This window comes from Hyperolius riggenbachi, chromosome 8 (assembly GCF_040937935.1).
Source record: "Hyperolius riggenbachi isolate aHypRig1 chromosome 8, aHypRig1.pri, whole genome shotgun sequence".
NCBI classification, from domain to species: Eukaryota; Metazoa; Chordata; class Amphibia; order Anura; family Hyperoliidae; genus Hyperolius; species Hyperolius riggenbachi.
In genome coordinates, this window is record NC_090653.1 from 205,802,157 (window position 1) to 205,827,258 (window position 25,102).

The following is a 25,102-nucleotide window of genomic DNA, read 5'->3' on the forward strand; positions in this document are numbered from 1 at the left end:
GGCGATTTTCAAAGTTGCCCTAAAAACACTTGTGCAATGTCATCTCTATGACTAGTCATTTTTAGAAAGTGTCCAATAAATGTTCTTTTACCACTACTAAGGCCTACTGAATCTGTAAGGTAGAACCCTACTTTTTTATGTTATAGTGCGGATTGTATAGAGCTACATATACTTTTAGTGATCAATTATTTACATTTCAGAGCTACCTGGGCACCTCCTACTACTATGCTATTGACATACGGCCCCCTATCAGGGGACCATCTGCCACCTCAGGTGGTCTTTTAAGGAGCTGCGACCTTCACCCAACATATTAAAGGGCCGAGTGGGGACGACATTTCCCCACTTGCAATTTTAGAGTGCTTGCCTCGTGCTGCAACCCAACTTTGTGAGTATAACTTTATCACTCCAATATATTTACGTCACAAGTCTATGGTAATACACCAGATTTTGTCCCCTCTACAAGCACTGTCTCTATGAGTTCACATCTGAGCGGTTCGTTTCCGCTCAGAGAAGTGCTGCATGGGCCATTTTTGAGGCGGTTCCCCCTTAATGGAAGGTATGGGAAAAATGCAAAACGCTCACAAAATGGATTTGTGCAGTGATCGCGTTTGCGTTTTTAAGAATAAATACATTGTATATATTCTTTTCTGGTTCAAAGAGTTCACTTCCTGACTTGTGTCAGGGAGTGAATTACAAAACCGCTCGGGAAAAACGCTTAGAAAAACGATTTGCACAAATATGAATCGTCCACCCAAGCGCCAGGAATAATAAAAAAAAAAGACGTGTCAAAAACCGTCCAGCGCTAATGGTCACGCGAACGGAACACAATGTAAACGAGGCCTAAGGGGTTTAGGAAATATCTTTTCAATCGTGCATAAAATATGTGGCAAAAACACTCAAATTACCCCCTTCAAAATTATCCCTTAGGCCTCGTTCACATTGGGTGCATTCAGAAATGTACTGTATATACTTGAGTATAAGCCTAATTTTTGGGGCCAAAAAAGTGGCGCAAAAGTGAGGGTCTCGGCTTATACTCAAGTCACTACTCTTTGAGTAACCCCCACTATATGCACAGTGGTGCATCATCTGAGGGAGACTACACACTTGACATTTCCATGGGAGGTCCCAGCTAACCTCATCTCGAGTTGTAGCCTTGGAAGGCATACAGGGACAGTGTCTACTGAGTGGTGAGAATCCTTGCATTCCTATATCAAGTTTTACATACATGACTATGTGGATCTGCATTTCTTGCTTTATCGTTATGCCTGCTTAAACTTTGCAACAGGAGTTCTTTGCATGTTCATCTCCATTGTAGGCTATGTTCTGGTTTATTATTGCAATCTGCTGAATTTATGCTGCTTTTCTAATATATGCTTGTGGCTGTCCATGGCTGTGAGTGGTGTTGTGGTTGTGGCTTTTGCCACCCCCGGCTTATACTCGGGCAAACATTTTTCCAGTTTTTTAAGGTAAAAGTTGGGTGGTCGGCTTATACTCTGGTTGGCTTATACTCGAGTATATACGGTATTTAAGCACATGATAAAAAACACATGCAATGATAAGCATTTCATAGTGCACTGCAATGCGCTTTTTTAAGTGGACCCATGCATTTTATCAGCGTCTAAACGCTTGAATGCTTTTTTTTGTTCAGCATGTTTTGCTTATTTGATGTAGCAGTTGTCAATAAAGATTTGTTTTCATTATTTTTTTTTTTTTATAATTAGGGGTAAAAAACACATCTTCAAAGCACATGCTATGCGCTTCTATGTGCAAAAAAAGCTCACACATTCACTTGCATTGCTGTAGACTTCATAGCGCAACACATAGAAATGCATGCAACTCCATGCTTCTCAAACGGACAGTAACAAAGCATATAGATTTAAACGTCATACATTAGAATCAATAGAAAAAGCTGTATCTAGCAAAGTGCACAGCTCAATGCAATGTCCTTAGTGTGTTCGAGGCCATAGCTAGAGGAGTAATGTCAGTGCATAATAAACAACTTCCTTTATGAAATCAAGAAGTTAAATTAAAATGTATGCTAGAATAGGAAAAAGACCTGGGCATAGTGATGTCCCCCGCAAAATGGAGTAAAGTTTGTGCTACCCTGAGTAAGCAGAGCGCACCTACTAAGCAGCTATCAAAACTTAACTGAAAGTTCTACACAGAGCATATATAACCCCCACACAGGCTACACAAGATCTCCCCACAATAATCCCTGTATTGCATTAGGTGCGCAATAATGACAGGCACAATAGTCCACATATGATGGGAGTGTCAGTTTGTTCAAAAATAGTGGCAAGCGATGGTCTCTTTGATAAACCAGGTGCTTGGCAAAAGTTTTGCTCTTACTCCTGATGGTCTTATCCTGGGCAAATTGGGGGCTGTTACATACTCACAGCATAAGCTGATTCAAAATATCGTCAGCACAGCAAAACTTCGCATAGCCAGAAATTGGGGAAGTAAAGTCTTATCTATAGACAACATTAAGACCCTCATATAAATAATACCTTTCACAAAATCTGTTCGTCCAGGATTGAATCATAATCTAGATTCTGGATACTGTATATTCTGGCGTATAAGACTACTTTTGAACACTTGAAAATATTCTGAAAAGTCAGGGGTCGTCTTATACGCCGGGCATCATTGATGCTGGGTGATACGCCCTATCCTAGGGGCAAACGCAGGATTTTTAAGGGGGGGATTCCTGAAAGGTCCGGAAGCACTTATGTCCTCGAGTGCTTCCGAAGACAGGTGGCTCCATACTGCCCATGCACAAAAGTGCGCTGGCGTATTACGGGGCTGCCTGTCTTTGGAAGTACTCAAGGACACGAGTGTTTCTGAGGGCTTCTGGTAGCAGCAAATTTGAACGGGGGACAGCGATGGAACAACTCCCCGAGAGAGGAACAGGAGATAGACTTAGTTTGGACAATTCAGTGGAATATGCCACAGTGTCACATAGCGCAAGCGATAGCCATATGATGCAGGGTTATATGCATCTGCAGAAGATGGCGGCGCTATATAAATACTAAATAATAATAATTTGCCTCACCAGGATTGCACTTTTATTTAGCTTTCCTGTATGACAAGAAGACACAAACACCCAGCACTAGGGAAAGAGGGAAACAAAGGTGAATGGGGGAGGGCTGGTGCACACCAAGAGGGCTTCTGAGCGTTTTTCAAATCGACAGTGATTTGAAAAGCGCTTGGCTAATGTTACCCTATGAGGGTGTTCTCACAGCAGCGTTGTGATTTTTTTCAAAATCGCAGGTATATTGCATGTAGCATTTTTTTGAGCAATTCATTCAGAAATCGCTCTGAAAATCACTTCACAAAATTGCACTCACTAATTGCTAGCAATTGCTATTGTGATTTTGGCGTGCATTAGCCCAGTAAGAGGAGGAGTGGAGAGAGACTGAGAATAGCCTGAGATGGAGCAGAGAGCTTATCTGTATTGCAGAAAGCAGCCCTCCTGGAGTCTTGGGACTGTCAAAAACTTTTCACCTTGTTTAACACCTTATCCACACATGCAGTCATTATAACAATGAGGAGAGACCAGACAGATGTTTGCCCACGGACCCTCCAGGCAAGCTCTGCATCATGCTGTGTATATTTACCAGCTTGCCTGCCCTCTAATTGCACTTTTATCAGCTAGCCTAGTGTTTCACCTGAATACACCAGACACAAATCTCTGAATGAAAGGCTGCCTGGGGGGAGATTGCCTCCCTTCCAGCCAGCACTAGGGGAAGGAGGAAAACAATAGTGAATGCAGAGAGAATGCAGAGAGAGTATCTGTATTGCAGTCCCCCATCATACAGGCTACTTGCATGTGTCTCCTGTCCCTGCCAGCCAAATCCAAAAAAGCCTCTCACACAAGCTGCAGGCAGCCCTCCTGGAGTTTAGAGACTGTCAAAACTTTTCAACCTGTGAAATACCTTTTGTAGCTGTCTACATGCAGTCTTTACAATAGTGAAAGAGCTGAGTTTTTTCCACAATCCCTGCAGGAGGCAAGCCTTTACCAGCTCGCCCGCTTCAGCGATTTCAGGGAATTTTTTTTAAAGGGACAGGAGTCTCAGGGGGGTGTTCCATACACCCAGAACCCCGGTCTGGATACGCCAGTGTATCCTGTTACTGACTCTCAGATCTTGCTGCTGAGGACTGTAGTGAAGCGGCGCAGACGCACATGTGCGAGATCTGAGAGGCAGAGAAGGAGGTAAATAGTATACAAGGCTGGGCCAGAAGGGTGAAAGAGGCGTGTTTTATGTGTACAGGGAAATCTATTCTTTATACCGCTCTGATAAACAGGCAGACAAGGAGAGCTGACCAATCCAACAAGGGAGAGTTGACCAATCCAACCAGTCAATCGCCTATATACTGTTATATACTGGATATCACATACAGTACAGCACCAGTATCTGTTCATACAGCGGGAGAGTCCGGCGGACCCGTCGTTGCCGCCGGTAGTGCGTGTGTACGCAGCTTTATACAGGGCTGGGGGTGGACGGCTCAGCTGCGGGGAAGGGGGGGTGTTATGGTACGGCACTATGGGGGCAGACCAACAGGGAGCTCAGGGGGTCCCACATGTGGAAGACATGTGTTAGCATCTTTAGACCTGCATTTTGCATTTTCTTGCCACACTATTGTTGCTGATCTTGTCCATCCCTTTATGACCACAGTGTCCCTGTCTTCTGATGGCTTCTTCCAGTAGGATAATGCACCATGGGCGGTATGCAATTTGAGGTAATAAGAAAATAAACACATGCAAACTTCTTATCACCTCACATCACTCAAGATTTACCAGCAAATTAAATTTCCAGCTTCACCTGAGCAATGTCCGAGAGTAAAGTATACCTCAGGTGAATACTAGCTATTTGCCTGAGTGATGTTCCTGTGTCCAGAGAAATGGTGAGAGATGTGAAGCAAAGTATTTGTGCTGTGGAGCTGTCCTTCAGCACCACGGCACTACTGCCTTGTTCCCCTGAGAGATGTGTGCACATCCGACGTCCGCCACTAGAGCCAATAGGCTCCCAAGCACTTACACAGTGGCCGCCCCTGCATGCCAGGTTTTTCTGGCACTGACGCTCCCGTCGCTCTGCACCGTACATTTATAATATATTTATAATATGAAGTTTTCACAAGTGGTTCAGATTTTTCCTGACTTTTGCAAAGAATAACTATATATGTGATGCTATGCTTAATTTGGATGACTGTTTTATAATTATTGATTGTCTTTGTCAATTGAAATTTGGATTTTTGCCATAAGAAATTACTACTTTGGGTCATGTATACATGGACATTTTGCTTTTTAGCTTGATTACAATTTTTCTATACACAGCCATGATTGCTTTGAATTTAGTTGGTGGCTGGTATCCTGAACACATGTCCCAAATGTGCTGCATTTCCGATGCATTTGAATAATTGATAGTGTTCACAGTCTTAAAAGACTATACAAAGTGTTTGAGGATAACATATTTCTTGAACAATCCCTTAATACCACAAGTTACACATTAAAAGCACTGCTTGCATTGTGTTATTATTTCTCAAGTTTGCTTACAAGTTTTCATTTTCTGATTTTTAATGAATTAAAGAGAATCTGTATTGTTAAAATCGCACAAAAGTAAACATACCAGTGCATTAGGGGACATCTCCTATTACCCTCTGTCACAATTTCGCCCCTCCTCGCCGTATTAAAAGTGGTTAAAAACAGTTTTAAAAAGTTTGTTTATAAACAAACAAAATGGCCACCAAAACAGGAAGTAGGTTGATGTACAGTATGTCCACACATAGAAAATACATCCATACACAAGCAGGCTGTATACAGCCTTCCTTTTGAATCTCAAGAGATCATTTGTGTGTTTCTTTCCCCCCTGAGGGGGGAGTGCGTAGCAGAACCACAACACTGAAGAACTTGGCAGCCTTCCAGACACAGGCTGACAAGTCTGACAAAGGAAAGATACATTGATTTATTACAGAGACTGTGATAGTAGAAAGTGCTGCAGTAAGCCAGAACACATTAGAATAGCTTTTGGAACTTGTAGGATGATAAAAAACAGGATGCAATTTTTGTTACGGAGTCTCTTTAAAGGGAATGTCCAGGCAGCTAAAAAAAATTACATTTACTTACTCGGGACTTCCAGCCCCTTGCAGCCTACATGTGCCTCACAGCAGCTCCGCTCCCAGCCACCGGCCTGGGGTCCCCGCTGGTGTAGAGGTCAACCTCGCGAGGTTGTCCTCTACTGCCCCTGTGCAAGTGCCGCTGTCAATCACTCGCACATGGTGTGTAGTTGTTAGGATTCCTCCTGTGGTGTGTTCTGTCCATTACAGGTGGAGCCGCAAACGGACAGTTCCGGGCTTGTCGGTCTGCATTCGGTTGTGCATTTGCAGTGAGTCACTGTCACACTTCTGCAGCATGTACTGCAGCCAAGCAGTTCTGATTTCTTTACATGCATTCGCTTGCATAGGGGTTGCATTCACACTGAGTGTTGATTCCATTTGCAACCGCTATGCAGTTCATGGCAGCTTGGGATGCTGTTATAAAGTCATACATTGTCTGTTGCTGCTGAGTTGTAGTTACGTTCATGCAGGTTGCATAGTTTTGTCTGCCTTTTCTGGCTGTCGGCTTGTGACTGATTACCATTCACCTGTGTGGAAATTTGCATCTCTGCTCTCTTTGGAGGACCTCATTATAAAGGGTTGCTTCCTGCAAGCGTGCTCCGCCCATCATAGTTTCAGCTCTGTCTAAGCTGTTACTGGGTCCCTTGATATTGTAAAATATATTCCTTGTCTTAGTTCAGTTATCCTGTGGAGCTACGTTATATAGTTCCCACGGGTACATATATACCGTACGTACTCCTTCTAGTATAGAGATTCTGTATTGCCTAGTCTTGTTCGCTGTATTGCTCCACATCCTAGCCAGTCTTCCTTGCTTATGTTATATATTGGTTCATCACCGATATATATACATATGTTAGTCAGTTGTTTGTAGTTTCATTGATAGCTGTAAATTGTAATTTACTAGGAAATCATATCTATTGTATATTTATCTGTGTTCCTGCTCTTGCCTGCCTTGTTGACTCTGCTATTGCCTGACGATTCTGTCTTCCTAGTCCTGTCCTTGCGAGGTAGCCATTACTGTGGTTGCTATTGGCTACCTCACTCCAGTCTGTCTAGTATCTGTCTGAATGTTTGCTACCGCAAGGGCAGCGCAGCATCGCACTGCGCTGCCATTGCGTCTTATCAGAAGCCCAGAGCTGCAGTTGTTCTGGGCAGCCTGTGCAGCCTCTTCCATTATCCAGCTTCTAGCCTTGTTGTGCTGAATAGTCAGAAAGTATGACCCCCCAGCATTACAGGAGTGTACTGCGCCGGCATTTTTTTTTTAAGCTGCCTGGATATTCCCTTTAAAGTGGACCTGAACTCTTGCACAGGACACAAGGAAAGCATAACAGAAATTCACCCTGTATGAATTCAAAGAGTTTAGCCAGTGTATTTCCCCCTTGTTTGTGTCTAATCACTAGTTGTAATTTGATACCTCCCCTGTGTCACATGACTGCCTATGACAGATAAGCCCATTTGAAAGCACAGGCTGTAAACAATGTGTCTGCTTCCATGAATCAGGAAGTAGAAACTGTGCAGATTTATTTTAGGATTTGTATTGGCTGTAAAAAAGAAATGAATTTGTTTAACCACTTCAGGACTCAGCCTTTACCCCCCCCCCCCCCCCTAAGGACCAGCACTGATTTCTAAGATCTGTGCTGGGTGGGCTCTACAGCCCCCAGCACAGATCAAATACCAGGCAGAGCGACCAGATCTCCCGCCTTTATTCCCCACTAGGGGGATGATGTGCTGGGGGGGTCTGATCGCTCCTGCCTGCGTGTGGCTGGTGGGGGGGGGCACCTCAAAGCCCCCTCCACAGCACGATTCCCCCTCTCCTCCCTCCCTCCCTTCCCCAGAGATCGGAGGCTGCACAGGAACGGATCTGTCCTGTGCAGCCTCTAACAGGCTCCTGCCTGTCATGTGACAGCGATCCCCGGCCGCTGATTGGCCGGGGATCGCTGATCTAGTACAACGCTGCTACTGTTAGCAGCGTTGTAAAAATGTAAACAAAGCGGATTATTTCCGCTTGTGCTTACATTTAGCCTGCAAGCCGCGATCGGCGGCCCGCAGGCTATTCACGGAGCCCCCCGCCGTGAATTGACAGGAAGCAGCCGCTCGCGCGAGCGGCTGTTTCCTGATTAATTAGCCTGCAGCCGGCGACGCAGTTGTGCGTCGCTGGTCCTGCAGCTACCACTTTGCCGACGCGCGTTATGAGTGCGCGGTCGGCAAGTGGTTAAAGGCTTATTATGCTGTTGTGTATATTTTAGAGCAGATAGAACGCTCTGAGTTCAGGTCCGCCTTAAGTGCTGATTTTCATGCAGTGTTGAACAACAGCAACACAGGAGCAGCACTCAGCACTTGAATCATCCGAGTTTGGCAGTGAGAGTCAGTATAACGTATTACTGAAAAAGAACAGAGATGTGTACATGTTATAAAGGGCACTAGATATAGCCCTTATCTTAATTTATCAGCTAGTAAAATGGGCACCGGAAGTGCCATAAAATATCATTATTAAGACACATGTCCTATTATTCCCCACTACCTCTATTTTTGCATCTAGTAAAATGGGCACCAGGAAAAGCGATAAAACATTGGTTTATTTACAGATATTCTACTACTTCATTCATATAGTAAAATATTGGTAATACAGTATTAACCACCTCTCTCTACTCTCAAACAGAACTCCCCCTGGTGGTGCCTAACTTTAATCCCGCCCTTCCTGGTGAGGACCTAATCTTAACCCCCCTGTTGGGCTACTTACCTTAACCCCCGTTGGGCAACTACACCTAGCGGGTAACTAACGTCACTTCCCGACGAATCCCCGCAAAAATCCGCCGGTCACGTCGTTCTGTCCCCGCCGCAGGCTCCTCTCTCTGCCATCTCTATGACGGCAGAGCGCTGTGCGCCGGTCAGGAGCCGGTTTAATTGGCTTCTGACCCTGTCTATCAATGTAAGCCAATGGGATTGGCTTACAGTGATAACAGGGCCAGGAGCCAATGAAAACGGCTCCTGACCGGCCCACAGGGCTCTGCTGTCATAGAGACGGCAGGGCGAGCGAATTGCAGCGGGGACAGAGAGGCGAGATCTGCGGTAATGGCGGGGACGCGCGATCAATGCAACGTAGAGTTTACGTCCAGTCAGGGCCGCAGCACCACCTGCTGGACGTAAATTTGTACTGCCAGGAAAGGTTAAAAGCAATATTTTTTGTTTATATGTACGTGGCACCCATATTACACAGCCAATACAGAAAAGGTTTCCATTAGGATGAATGGGGCGCCCTTTTTAACAGGCGCTATTTTTACATGTCTCGACAGAGATAGTATAAGTGAAAAATAAAACTGCTAAAATACCAAAAAGGATAGAAGTGGCATGGGGAAGGAGAAAGGGAAGGGGCAGGTTGTTAGAGAAAGATTGTATTATTCTAACAGTTCAATTTGAAATACTGCATGTTTTGAGTTAGAAAATTCCTTCTGTTTGTAAAGCCCTTATACCATCAATCACCAGCAATAAATTGATCCTTTCCAAACAAAAATTGGGCAAACACCTGTGCTACTTCTCGATGATATGTACTGTAATGGTAACATTCACTATATTTACAGAGCAGAATTTTATTTTATTATTACTGCTCTGTGCACCTATTATGAACTGGCCTTAAAACATTTCCCCCTCCTTGGCCAACCTTCTTGTGGCCATTCTTCCTCCCTTCTTTATATAGCTACCACACTTTTTGCATACACCAGCCCCCTTTGCCAGTGCCATTGCTAACTTGTCCAATTGTCATTTATCTGTAACCCATTGTCTTGCAACTGCATGTACTGTGTATTCTCTATTGTATTGTACCACAGAAGATGCTTGTGCTATATAAGTCCAAAATAATAATAATGTATAGCTCGTTTAGTTAACCTAGAAAGTTTTTCAAAAAGTTAAACTGTTCTGGTGTGTGAGACCAATGAAGGGACCGATGCACTGCACACTGCTCTCCATCTTCCTGATTTCTGCCGTCATAGCCAGAAGTTTGACTGAGCAGTCCCCAGCGATCCCCACCACAGCCATGTCTCCTTGGCTATGGACAGCCAATGGATGGAGTTTCCTTTAAAGGACATGTGAGGTGAAAATAAACTGATGAGAAAAACAATTGTATATATCCTCCTAAAAATGACTTTTTTTTAAAGATATCCCACAGTTTTATTTTATATTTAAATCTAGTTTTTAGGTTTTTACTGTTTCATTCTCTGCTCAATGACACCTTCAATGAAGCTCAAATCTATGAATTATTGACCCTTTTTATCTCTTCCCTGCTCTCAGAAACCATGTACTGGCAGGAAAGTGTTTTATGGCTGTAATTACTTATCAGTGAGGGTTATTCTATAGTCTGACCCAGTCTGACCAGGACAGAAACTGTCACTTGCATACCTGATGTGTAACTCTTTCTGACGCAGGAGACCACGGTTCAAATCTTGGCTCTGCCTGTTCAGTAAGCCAGCACCTATTCAGTAGGAAACCTTAGGCAAGTCTCCCTAAGACTGCTACTGCCTATAGAGCGCGTCCTAGTGGCTGCAGCTCTGGCGCTTTGAGTCCGCCAGGAGAAAAGTGTAATATAAATGTTATTTGTCTTGTCTTTGTCTAGTTATTTTGTGTATGGCACATGTCTAGCTCATCATGTCACATGTCACCTCGATTGTTCTTTAAAAGGGGAGGGAGAGAGGGAAAGTAGGATGCAGGCTGTGTACATTATTGCATTCGCTAGTCAATATTGACAACTTGGAGCCAGCAAAAATAAAATTATAAATACAGTACACATATTTATAGTATTACAGTTTGATGCAATACAATTATGAGATATATACCTGTACTAGGGTTTTGAGATTCATTTGTAATGAAACACTATTTTCTTCATTGGGACTGAGACTAATGTTTTATTCTGTTTCCTAAGATGCACATAAATGTTTAGTTCACAGCCATGGCTACTAGACATGTTTGTCCTTTTTGTATTTTATTTTTATCATATTTAACCGTAAGTTTATTTAAGCACTTTTGAGTGTGTTATTTTTAACCAACAGCTGTGTCAATCACTGGAATGAGATTCTGAAAACATGTCACTGTTTTATAGCTGTGTTTGGTGCCCTAAGGGTCTGCACCTTTACATTTCAACATATGTGTGCCATTTGCACACTTTTAAGGAAATCCTATTGAAAATAAACAAAATTACAAAAAAAAAATAAACACCAAAAAAGAAAAAAAAATCAAACATATACTTCTATATCAAGTTATATATCCATTCCTTGTAGATATTTGAAAAAACAATCCTTGAACAATATATATTTGGAATTAAATAGTAATATTTTAAAACTTTTAAGGATAAATGTGCTTACATGGCCTACAGTTACACACACACTGGCCTCAATTCACTAAGATCATGCTGGAGTTAATGAGGCAAGAGAAAATGTACCACCACACAGTAAAGGCCCATACACACGTCTGATTTTTGCGAACGACGGGTCGTTTAACGTCCCGTCGTTCACCCGCCAAATCGGGCGTGTGTACAGACTGTCGTTCGCGTGATAAGACTGAGTTTGAGCGATCCGCCCGGCAGATCGCTCAAACTCAGTCTTATCACGCGAACGACAGTCTGTACACACGCCCGATTTGGCGGGCGATTGACTGAACGATGGGATGTTCAAACGACCCGTCAGTCGCAAAAATCAGACGTGTGTATGGGCCTTAAAGGGATACTGTAGGGGGGTCGGGGGAAAATGAGCTGAACTTACCCGGGGCTTCTAATGGTCCCCCGCAGACATCCTGTGTTGGCGCAGCCACTCACCGATGTTCCGGCCCCGCCTCCAGTTCACTTTTGGAATTTCTGACTTTAAAGAGACTCTGAAGCGAGAATAAATCTCGCTTCAGAGCTCATAGATAGCAGGGGCTAAACGGGGGTCCCTTCACCCCCAAACCCCCCACTGCGACACTTGGTCGCAGACTTGGTCGCTCCTGGAGGCAGGGCTAACCGCTGCAGCCCTGCCTCCAGTCGCATCTATCAGCGGCGCATCGCCGCCTCTCCCCCGCCCCTCTCAGTGAAGGAAGACTGAGAGGGGTGGGGGAGAGGCGGAGATACGCGCTGACAGATGCGCGTGGGGCAGGGCTGCGGCGGTTAGCCCTGCCCCAACCAGGAAGCGCTCCCCCGCTGAAACGAGGGGATTTGGGGGTGAAGGGACCCCCGTTAAGCCGCGGGATAGCGGCGGTTTAGCAGGGGCACACGTGCCCCTGCTATCTATGAGGACTGAAGCGAGATTTATTCTCGCTTCAGACTCTCTTTAAAGTCAGAAAACCACTGCGCCTGCACGCCCGTGTCCTCGCTCCCGCTGATGTCACCAGGAGTGTACTGCGCAGACACAGACTATACTGGGCCTGCGCTGTGCGCTCTTGATGACATCAGCGGGATCGAGGACACTGCAACGCAGGTGCAGTGGTTTTCAGACTTTAAAGAGAACCCGAGGTGGGTTTGAAGAATGTTATCTGCATACAGAGGCTGGATCTGCCTAAACAGCCCAGCCTCTGTTGCTATCCCAAACCCCCCTAAGGTCCCCCTGCACTCTGCAATCCCTCATAAAATCACAGCCACGCTGCTGACACACAGCTTGTCAGAGCAGGCTGTGTTTATCTCTATAGTGTCAGTCTGCTGCTCTCCCCGCCTCCTGCAGAACTCCAGTCCCCGCCTGCGTCCTTTCCCTCCCTGCTGATTGGAGGGAAGGGACAGGGGCAGGGACCGGAGCTATGCAGGAGGCGGGGGAGCAGCTGAGACTGACACTACAGATGTAAACACAGCCCGCACAGCAGGGCTGTGATTTATGAGGGATTGCAGAGTGCAGGGGGACCTTAGGGGGGTTTGGGATAGCAACAGAGGCTGGGCTGTATAGGCAGAACCAGCCTCTTTATGCAGATAACATTATTTAAACACACCTCGGGTTCTCTTTAAAGTCTGAAATTGCAGAAGTGAACCGGAGGCGGGGCCGGAGCATCGGTGAGTGGCTGCGCCAACACAGGATGTCTGCGGGGGACCGTTAGAAGCCCCGGGTAAGTTCAACTCATTTTCCCCTGACCCCCCTACAGTATCCCTTTAAGAGAGTTATCTTATCTCTTCATTCCTTAGGTTAACTCCTCTGTAGTTAAGTTACCCCCTCTGTAGTTATTTTCACATGCAGTTAATTAACAACCTGTCTTTAACTTTAGAATTCTGAAGTTATTTTAAGGATTGAAGAGTTAACTTAAAGACAGAAGAGTTAACTTTCGGTTTGCCTGAGGTAAAATGTTTCCTGAATACTACATGCCTCATCACCATAGTGATAACTCTAGAAACGTTATTAAAGACAGGAGATAAGCTTAGTGAACTGAGGCTATTGTATTACAATTACTTAAAATGTGATTGTGAGCAAGAATGTTGTAAATGTTCATTGCTTATTGCTGCAAGAACTAAGTAGAACTCATTAGGCCCAATCCAATTTTCTCTTTGGTGATATTTTACATCTTATCTTCAATAAAATGTCACCAGCATGCAAGAAAATACTCAGAATAATTTTGACAGTACTTTTTTATTTACTTTTTGGTACTTTTGCAATTGCAGAGTGCAAAAGTTATTTTAACCAGTTCACCTCTGAGGGTTTTTCACCCTTATGTACCAGAGCAATTTTCAAATTTCAACACTCTTCACTTTCATTCGCCAATAACTTTATCACTGCTTATCACAACAAAATGACCTATATCTTAATTTTTTCCCCACCAATTAGGCTTTCTTTGGATGTTACATTTTGCTAAGATTTGTTTTATTCTAAATTATTTTAATGGGAATTATAAGAAAAAAATGGAAAAAAAATCATTATTTCTCAGTTTTTGACCATTATAGTTTTAAAATAAAATGTGCTACTGTGGATTAAACCCACACATTTTATTTACCCATTTGTACTGATTATTACAACGTTTAAAGTATGTCCCTGGTACAATTTACAGCGACAATATTTTATTGTGTAGGTGTATTTTTTCTGTTTTGCGTCCGTCACTAATTACAAGCCCATATTTGCAACAAAAACAAAACAAAACAGTAATATACCCTCATGACATACATATTTTAAAAAAGTCCCTAAGGTAACTATTTTTGTGGTTTTTTTTTTAAATGTCACTTTTTTATAAAAGTGTTTTATTTTTTTAATTATGGGAGGGGAGGTAAGAGTAGTTTATGTATTTTTTATTGTAATGTATGTAAGTATAATTTTGCTATTTGGCCACTGGATTTCCCCCATATTATCTATCTGTATACTGTTAGTATGCTAACAGGAAGTAATGTGTGTATGTTTTAACTTTTGTTTTATCAATGACCATGGTATCTCATTAATGCAGATGTTAACAACCAAAACTAAGAAAAAAAGGGATTCCCCACAATATATATAAGCATAGACTGATCATTGAATGGGAACTGTATTCTCATTCACTGATCTTCTACGTACTAATGGGCGGCAGTGTGAACGTGCGCAGGACCGTATGCAGGGCCATGCGCATTGGTGATTGCGGCAAGATATGTATATCTCCGCCCCTGGAGCTAAGATGAAATTTCCGGGGGAGTAGATATATTATCTAAAGAACATTAAAGTGGATCCGAGATGAACTTTTACTCATTGCATAATTGTGTTATGTTCCTATTGTTTATAGGGCAATCCTCAAGCCAAATACTTTTTGTTTTTGTTTTTATACTCTAATTCCCTATAAACTAAACAAGCCACACCCACAGGTTTTCAAAGAGCAAAGGCATTTTCAGACAGTAGCAAGGGCTCAGTCTGGGCAGGAGGAGGGAGAGGTATTACTAGCCAGAGATTTCAGAGGCAGAGGGGAGGAGGGAGGAGGAGAGGGGGGATTAGCTTTTTTCACAGGCTGAGTGCTCAAGATGCAGATAAGCCTGCCTCTGTGTAATGTTTACAAACAACATGGCTGCTGTCATTGTATCACAGGAAGAAATAATCATATTCTATTGAAGCTGTTTGCAGCTAGATTTGCTGTGTAAACTATCTAAACTTTAAATGAGATATATAGACAAGTTACTTGTTATAGTTAGTTTTCCATCTCGGATACGCTTTAACTAGTTAAACAGAAGATGAAAAGCTATCTCCTAGGAGAAAATGTGTATTGGATCAGGCCCATAAAATCTTGAAACATTCTTATTTGGCTTTTATTGGTAGGGATGATCGGAAGTGTCTTTCAAATCTGAATCTGCTAAAATTCTGCAACTTTGTATTGAATTCCAACCACATTACGAATTTCGTGGATTCTGAGTTTGCATTACGGAGTTGTTATTTATTCTGAAGATATGAATTTTTGCATGCGTGTTTCTTGAGCATGCTTAGTAGACATTTTTCACTATTTGTGCAAAAAAAGAAAAAAACGTGTATTACGCGAATATAATTTCGTTTACCTTTCAGAATTTAGATGTCAGAATTCTATGATTTACAAACTCCAACTTTTAGCTCAAATTTGCAACATCTCTGAACTCATCCCTATTCATTCGCTGGCTAAGACTAAGTTTAAGGGATGTCACTAATAACTGTTCTGTGTATAGGAAGAATGATTCTTCCATTCTAATATCATGGAATGCAAGTAAGGAAATATGGAAAATATAATTGCACAGTGAAAAAAATGTTGATGCAATTTTACATGCAATTCAGATTTTTGATGCGATATCTGTGGATCATATTTTTTTTTGTTTCTCCTACTTTTTTTTTATTTTAAACTAGATGGATTTAAACATGGCCAAATCCATCATACAGACCAAAGTGTTCTCACTACAGGGCAGTCTATGTGAATAGCTTCAGTAACCTAAATACTATTTAGAGAAATTGCTGTTCTTTAGTGTCTTATAAGTAATAATTGTTAAAAAAGCATTTTGTACCGTATGCTTTTGTTGGTATTTGTTCTAAGAAATGTCATAACAAGTATTCTATGTTTCTTTAGTCCCAATCAGATGATGAGAACCTTCCATGTAACCTAGAGAAAGAGGACCATTCTTCTCCTAGCCCTCCATCAACACCATCTGTGTGCTCCCCACCATCTTCCTCATCCTCTGTACCTTCTGATGGGAAGAACATCTGCTCCAGTTGTGGCTTGGAAATCCTAGACAGATACCTGCTTAAGGTACTATACAGATTAACTGTAGTAATAAATAAGCATTTTAGTTTCAGATCAAGAGGACATTTTCTAAATATGTCATGTCTTAAAGTTTTCTCACTAAAATGTAAATTTAAACAAGTAAGCAACAAAATACATCAAAATACATCAATCCACAACGCAAGACCAAATAGCATGAACCATTAATTCCTTATACCAATTAGGCACCTGCACCTTTAAACCTCAGCAAAATAACAAAATAACATGCATGCATCACCCTCCTTAATATTCACTTCACTAATCAATTATGCAAGTGGTGCAAACTGGGGCATAGTAGAAGAATCAATACTACATCTAATTAAAAAACTTTGTGTTCATGAGATCTGAAGAAAAAGATGAATATATAATTGGTTATGCTTGCAAGCACTAATTTAAAAAGTGTTCATAAATGCCTCTGAGCATATGATTAAATGGCCATCCAATGACAAAACAATGTAACAAAATAGTGATGCGTCTCCTCTAAGATTTTTTTCCCCTAATAAAGTTTATTTTTACTTTTATTCAATAAATTGGTATAGGGTCAAAATTCTAACCCTCCATACCTACAGTATTTACCTAGAAGGGCGGGACATCTAGGGACTCCCAGATTCCACATAAGCTTCCCCCCAGGATTTATGCGCATCCTCTCACAGTTTTTGCTTTCGCCGCAAGGTACTAGCCACGTAGTGCCTGAGTAAAGTACCACTATAGACCGCGGCCTGTGCACGGGTTATTCAGGGTTCCGAATTACCAGTCCATTCAAGTTGCTACGACTCCGATGGGGAATAGGTTTTTACACATACATACATGGGGAAGAGCTCCTTGTCCATGATATGGACAAGGGCTCTGAAGGAGAGAGGAAAACTATGCCACCTGTGTAATGCTCCATAATGCTCAGCCATTGTACGAGTGAAACTGCCAATCGGATTTGTCAGTAATCCGCGTGCAATGGTTTTGACCCTAAATCGATCAAAACATTGATCAGACGTACATGACGAATCAGAAGGTCAATCGGCCTGTAAAACTGGCCACCTTTACTGTTCAAGTAGTGATTATCTTACTAGTCCTTGTGCTTCCTTCCAAGCCAGTGACACAGAGCCTCACTGTCATTAATTTGGCTTTCTAGCAGTTAAGTTCTAACCAGAAGCATTGCTTATAATTTAATACTACTTATAATAGGTTCTTTCCGTCTTCCCCTTTATGCAGCATAAGGATTTTGGACAATAAAACCTGTGTTAATGTAAGATATTTTACCAATGCTGTAGTAATCATAATACATTTTATTATAAGAATAAGATCACTTTATCATTCTTGTTTCAATGAGAATTTTTAATTTTGATTTTGTATGTATCTTTAGGTACTACCAAAGTTTCAATATGTTTTATTGGCCACAAAAAAACAACAACATGAAAACATGCACTTATTTAAAACAGAACAAAACAAATAGAGAACTCTGCTGTCACAATGTATAATTTTGCTGTCTCACATTTATTAGAGAAGTTGGGGAGATGGAAATATGGTTACATTTCTCTCAGATGGCTCAGTATCTTCTTCGGGGGAATAAAAGTCTTTTTGCTCCAAAACAGCGCCATTTCTCATTTACATCACTGGAAAAAGAGAATTCCCTCCAGACTTCAAAATGGCAAACTTCAACATTTTTCAAGTGTTCGGATCATGGTCAAATCCTTGTATAAACTTCATTCTAAAAACATGTCAAAACCCTCTCTTGAAGGTTTATGTTTAAGACCAATAACAGATTGTTCGTAGTGAGTGATATAATTATACTATGAAGAACTTTTGTCTTTGTTACAGGTGAAACCTACTTTCATCTCATTTTATTTCAAAGCATGAACCTTAAGTAGAGTCATAGGAAGGAAATATCCCCTGGCAATTTGTTATATTAACATTGAACATATTTACATTGGACATATTTATGATGAATACTTATATGCCCTGACAGATTTGCAGGGTAAATAAACTAATTTTGTCACGTCATTTCAATATAGCTAAACTTTTGCTGGCTTCGTAATGTCCTTTGTGTGAACTGAAGGACAGATTTTAATGCATAGTTAAAGAAAGCTTCCACTTTATGGATTTATGGAGAGAAACGGTTCTTTTTTTGCTTATGAAAATATCCTCTTTTCGATCATTGGTGCAACACTTTTATGTACCATAGTTATAGCACTGGACTGCACACTGGAAAATAGTTAAAGTGATGACTGCTAATGGTGCTCATACATGGTACAATTTTTTATTTTTTTTTATTAGATAATTTTGTTCGATTATTCCATTAGATCAAATATAAAGATTTTTCCAACATGTCCGATCGGATTTTTATAGAAAAAAACTGGTTAATTGGGATTTCCTGATAAAAAAAAAAAATGTTTTGCCTTTTATTTGATTTGATTGTTTTGGTCGAATAAACAGGAAAATCTGACTTTTTTGTACCATGTATGGGCACCATAAGAGAGATGAAATTTGCTCTTATATAAATCCTTAAACTACCCCCTGCCCCTATAATAAGGTAGCAGTAAGGAAATGATCAGATTGGCACTTGCAGCTCCTTGCATAAAATCACAGCTTTATTTGAACCAGCTGTATAACAATAATTAAAAAGTCCAGCTGGATTGTGCTATAATAAGCTTAGCACAATCTTAGCTATCAGTAACACTAATGCTGGCCAAACAGGGGAAGTGATGGTCATCTGATCAACCAGGGGCATTGCTAGGATGCCTAAAGATACCGGGGGAAATTTTGGGCACCCTAGCGGCAAAATGGGCAAAACCATGCATCAGAATGTGAGTGTAGTCATGGGTGAAGCCAAATTTACATGAACTTGGCAGTGGTCTAAGTAGGCCTACCCAGCAAAATGTTGGTTGAAGTCCGCCCTCTATTAACCACTTCAGCCTTCAGTCATTTTCACTTTATGCATCGGAGCAATGTTCACCTCCCATTCATTAGCCTATAACTTTATCACTACTTATCACAATGAACTGATCTATATCTTGTTTTTTCCGCCATCAATTAGGCTTTCTTTGGGTGGTACATTTTGCTAAGAGCCACTTTACTGTAAATATATTGGTAGGTGAACAGAGGTGCCAGAAGGATAAAAGTACATAACATTTTTAAAAAATTGCTGGGAGGAAGTGGTGGACTCGCCTACGTTAAAGCAGACACCAAGGACTGTAAATGTATAGATATACACATTTATTGAAAATACCCCAAAGATGCAATGCGTTTCGCGGGCACAGCCCACTTCTTCAGACAATAAGCAGGGGATAAACAACAGCAATTCAGTTATAGCAAGCAGAGCACCTCTGTGAGAGTCCACCACTTCCTCCCAGCAATTTTTAAAAAATTTTATGTACTTTTATCCTTCTGGCGCCTCTGTTCACCTACCAATATATTTGAGTCCACCCCAGGTGGAGGGGTGATCTACCCCCTTTCTTCCTATCTACAGAGAGCGACTTCTTAATCCTGAGTGAGGACAGGTCTAATCTCCTCACCTGCCTAATAAGTGGTTACCTAGGTGGTAACCCGTGTTTGTGAGTATTACCATCTCACTGTTTCGTTTATCTAATCAATTTTGACATACTACACCATATTGGGCTCTCGATTTCTCTTCAACTTTACTTTACTGTAAATGCATTTTAACAGAAAGAATAAGAAAAAAACGGAAAAAAAAATCATTATTTCTCAGTTTTCAGCCATTATAGTTTTAAAATAATACATGCCTCCATAATTAAAACTCACGTATTGTATTTGCCCATTTGTCCCGGTTATTACACCATTTAAATTATGTCCCTATCACAATATTTTATTTGGAAATAAAGGTGCATTTTTTCCATTTTGCATCCATCACTATTTACAAGCTTATAATTAAAAAAAAAAAATAGAAATATTTCATCTTTAAATTGATATTTAAAAAGTTTAGACCCTTAGGTAAATATTTACATGTTTTTTGTTTTTTTATTGTAATGTTTTTTGTTTTGTTTTTATTAAACATTTTAGTTGGGTTTTTTTGGGAGGGTGGGATGTAAATAGAAACTTTTTTAGGTAAATATGTGTTGATTTTTATTTTTTTTTACATTTAGATGTAGTTTTACTTTTCGGCCACAAGATGGCAGCCATGAGTTTGTTTACATGAAGCCACTCTAAGCGTAACATGTATTCATAGGTTAGGTACCCGTACACCACAGGGTTTAAAAAAGAGATGGGATTTGAGTTTAGTTTATACATATTGAGGCCCTTTTTTCCTCTCCCTAATCATATATGTTGTGTTTAGACAATAATCTATGTGAATTGCCGCTGCTGTCCTCTCTCCTTTCCTGTCCATTTCCAACTTCATAGTTTGTCAGTGATGACACTCTTTTACATTTTATTATATGATATTTCCAATGTTACTATTGTATTTTTATATTGTATCCTTTGGGGATGTATATCTCTTTAAGAGGCGGTTTGTGTGTCCCCGGGGGTGGAGCCTTCTCTCCCCTGGTCTCATATAAATTTCGTCTTGTACAGGTTCACTTTTAACTACGACTAAGGGCAGATGGTAGGCCCGATACGCGTTAGTTGATCCTGTGATTTTATTGCCTTGTCTGTGGATTTGTCAAATAAATATTTCAGCCTTTTTTTACCTCATCCTGTTCTGGTTTGCGGATCCTTCTTTGTACTTCTCTACTACTATTAGGATGTGGATCAGAGGCGCCAATAGAGTAAAAATTCAACAAAAAAAGAAAATAAAAATGGGGGGAGGTTATTAGTCACGACTCACCACCCATAAAGCCAAGAACCAGCACAAGACTTAATGTTCAGATGAACAAGAATAATTTATTGGTACTCCCAGGTGTGTGCTACGCGTTTCACGGGACAATCCCGCTTCCTCAGGCAATCAGGTAGGAGTACAAGCTATTAGGGGTCTGGTAAATGCTTAGCGCCTCAATGTTGAGACATTGAGGCGCTAAGCATTTACCAGACCCCTAATAGCTTGTACTCCTACCTGATTGCCTGAGGAAGCGGGATTGTCCCGTGAAACGCGTAGCACACACCTGGGAGTACCAATAAATTATTCTTGTTCATCTGAACATTAAGTCTTGTGCTGGTTCTTGGCTTTATGGGTGGTGAGTCGTGACTAATAACCTCCCCCCATTTTTATTTTCTTTTTTTGTTGAATTTTTACTCTATTGGCGCCTCTGATCCACATCCTAATAACAAGTGATCCACCTGTGGTGGCAAGGATTTTTTCCTGGTTTCTATCTACAGAGAGCGACATCTTATACCTGAGTGGGGTCAGGTACTAATTCTCCCCACTGGCATATGAAGTGGTTGCCTAGGGGCAACCTATGTTTGTGAGTATAACTTTTATCAATTAATTATCCAACTGTTTAAAGATATTGCACAATTTGGGCTCTCGGTCTTTTTGTCTTTGTTATTGAAGTGTTCTCTACTACTATGGCCTGGCTTGCCTGATCCCGCACCGACTGGTATGATGGTTGGGGATAGAGCGTCATGAACCTCCTCACTGCCTACGCTTAGAGAGACGTAGGGGATGCAAGAGACAGAAAAAAGCGAGGCTTCCGAGAGAAGCCGTCGCTTTTCTGCAGGGGAGAGGAATCAATCATTGGGCACCATGGCCCGATTGTTGATTCCTGGGCTAACGATCCGCGCCCCGGAGTGCGCGTGCACGCGCGCGATCGGCCGCGGGAGTGCGCGGGAGCGCACATGGCCTCCTGGACGTAGCTGCTACGTCCAGGAAGCTTAAATGGTTAATAAAATTAAAAAACAAACAAATATGCAGAATATTACACAAATAGTGTAAGGTCCTTTTCATCTCAGCACCAGTGATTGGTGCAGGCACCCCCAGGGCATAGGGTCTAGGTGAGCATGGGTCTGCACCAGTGCATCCCACAAGTGATGATGGGCAAGGGACTGACGGGACGGGCTGAATGACAGGACTAACTTGACAGGACTGACTTGACAGGACTGCCTAATGAGACTAGAGTCACAAACAGCGTGAGACATGCTGGGGCTGCTCTAAAGATTGAACAGCACTGTGTGTCGATTGGCCGGTGCTTAAATATCCTGGCTTTCATGCCAATGCTGTAGTCCTGCCCCCCACCGTGGCTACAATTGCATTGGAGAGGCGCGAATACTCTTAGAGCACGTACCCACAGCCGCGGCTAGAGGACGGTGTCCACACTGTTCCTGGAAGTCTCCCGGCATGGCGTTCTGAGAGGACGGTGCTGGACCCAGGGACCAGTAAGTATAACAAATAGGCAGTTAAAAACAAGGAACACCAAGAGCCCCAATAGTGTAATAGGTACTGGTAAATGGTTACTAGATAGAGTAAATATTAATACTCACAAACCAGGGTTACCATTAGGCAACCACTGTAAAGGCAGGTGGGGAGATTTTCCTGACCCCACTCAGGAATAAGAAGTCGCTCTCTGTAGATGAGAAAAAGGGGGTTGTTCAACCCTCCACCCAGGGTGGACTCAATATTATGCAGGAGAACAGAGGCGCCAAAAGGATAAAAGGAAGCTAAATGAGCTTAAAAACCAAATTCTTGGTAAATAGAGGAGGTAGTGGTGGACTTACCTCCTCCAAGTAGACACACAATGACTGTAGTAAACACAATCAATATATTTTATTTATGAACTCCAAATATGCAACGCGTTTCGCAGGTTTGATCCCGCTTCATCAGGCAATAACAACGGAGCAATAGCATATGTGGTCAGTAGAAGAGCCAGGCACCTCTGTACCATCTGTATTATTTGTATTATCTAGTCTAGTTCCCGGAGTGTGAGAATCTTGGAGCTCACACTCAAGTCTAGGCATTGTTGATTATCTGTTATGACTTTCTGCATTCCTGACCATTCTCCTAATCTCTGATTTTGTACCTTTGCCTTTCTGATTCTCTGTTGCCAATACTCGGCTTGTCTCTGGATTCTGTACTTGCCTACTGTCTCTGTACTGTATCTGTCCGTGTGTTAACGACCTGGCTTGTCCGACCTTGAGAACTATCTCTCCTGTTAGGAGATAGTTCATAGATCTGTCGGTGACACTTCTCCTTGGTGTCACTCATGTTCTGTCCTTCCCACTATCTCAGCCTGGCTCCGCCCCTTGGGGAGCATCAGGCCTGTGGAAGCAGTGGTGTAGCTAAGGAGCTGAGGGCCCCGATGCAAGTTTTACTATGGGGCCCCCCAAGCACTCTATACATAACAATTGATACGGCGCACCAAAACCTGCCAATGGCAACTACAGTGTCAGAGGTGCAAGAGGGGGATGGGGAACAGTGTGTTAATGATTAACACTATTCAAAGTATCTATAGAAGTGATTATTATGAGCACAGGGCCAATACAGAGCTAATACTGTATTTGAGGGAGGGCCCTTCGGGGCCCCTCTGGCCCAAGGGCCCCGATGCGGTCGCTACCTCTGCACCCCCTATTGCTACGCCCCTGTGTGGAAGGAAGCTGATCCATAACAGTTACCCCTACTGTCTAGCACCCATCCCACAGGTGCTTTCCTCAAAGTATTACTGTTGCACCAAACACTCTCATCTCTCAGGTGTCCAGAGGTTAGAAGATATATCTGATTATCGGTGATACTGCAGATCATCAATAATCGGGTATATTCTGCATTCTCGGTGATACTGCAGATCACCGGTAATCAGACCCTCTCTGTGTTACACCGATCGTTACACTTACTGGTGGTTTAAAACGTTTTATGACAAGGGGCCATATGCAATTTACTTTTTCACCTGAGTTTTCTCCTAGGTGATATTTTCACAACTTGTAAATAAAATGCCTTTTAAACCACCAGCAAGCAAACAAATACTAAAAATATTTTCACAGAACCTTTTCACCTACTTTTTGGTAGTTTTTCCATTGCAAAGTGCTAAAAGGTATTTTAAATTGAAGATGAAAACATTTCTCCTTGGAGAAAAATTAAATTGCATATGGCCTCTGATGCCTGCGCAGGACGCGCTTGTGGCTGGGGGCCGACTCTCAGTTGGCCCAAAATTGAAACTATCCCGTAGCGCCGACCGGAGTACACTCGAGGAGCTGCGAGGGCACAGGACGGCTGCAGGGGGCTTGGGGAGGCCCCGGGTAAGTGAACATTTTTTTAGTTTGCAGGGTTAAGGTTCCCTTTAACCTTCCTCCATACTACAATTTCTCCTAACACTAGTATTCAGGATTTGGCTATACTATAGCCAAAGCTTATTGTTATCTCCTTATACAAACCTACTACCTCCAGCGTTATGTGAGTTTGGCTACCATGTCACCAAATTCATTACTGTTAGTGGTGCTGTCTATGCTAATATGTGAAATCACAGAGGTGCCTGGCTCTTCTACTGACCACATATGCTATTGCTCCGTTGTTATTGCCTGATGAAGCGGGATCAAACCTGCGAAACGCGTTGCATATTTGGAGTTCATAAATAAAATATATTGACTGTGTTTACTACAGTCGTTGTGTGTCTACTTGGAGGAGGTAAGTCCACCACTACCTCCTCTATTTACCAAGAATTTGGTTTTTAAGCTCATTTAGCTTCCTTTTATCCTTTTGGCGCCTCTGTTCTCCTGCATAACAAATAGGCAGTGTCCCTTAAACATAACTATGCAGAGTTACCTTGCTTGCATGCTGTGCTGGCTGGCCTGGCTTCTTTGCTGTGTAGGCTGGTCTGACTTACTACTGGGTGGTCTGACAGGCGTGATCCTGGGCTGGCTGGACTGATGCCAGATTATCTGGCAGTCCACCCCCCCCCCCCCACACACACACAGTATTCCCTGGTCATCTAGTGGTCCCCATCAAAACATTCCCTGATCA

General features: G+C 42.2%; 1 protein-coding gene across 1 annotated transcript in view; it reads left to right on the forward strand.

Annotated features, from left to right (window-relative positions):
* Positions 1 to 25,102, forward strand: part of LHX6 (LIM homeobox 6) — a 239,868-nt gene that overhangs the window by 49,266 nt on the left and 165,500 nt on the right. The window contains exon 2 of the mRNA XM_068249721.1: positions 16,081 to 16,260. Coding sequence (XP_068105822.1) covers positions 16,081 to 16,260 — 180 coding nt within the window. The remainder of the gene's footprint in view (positions 1 to 16,080; positions 16,261 to 25,102) is intronic.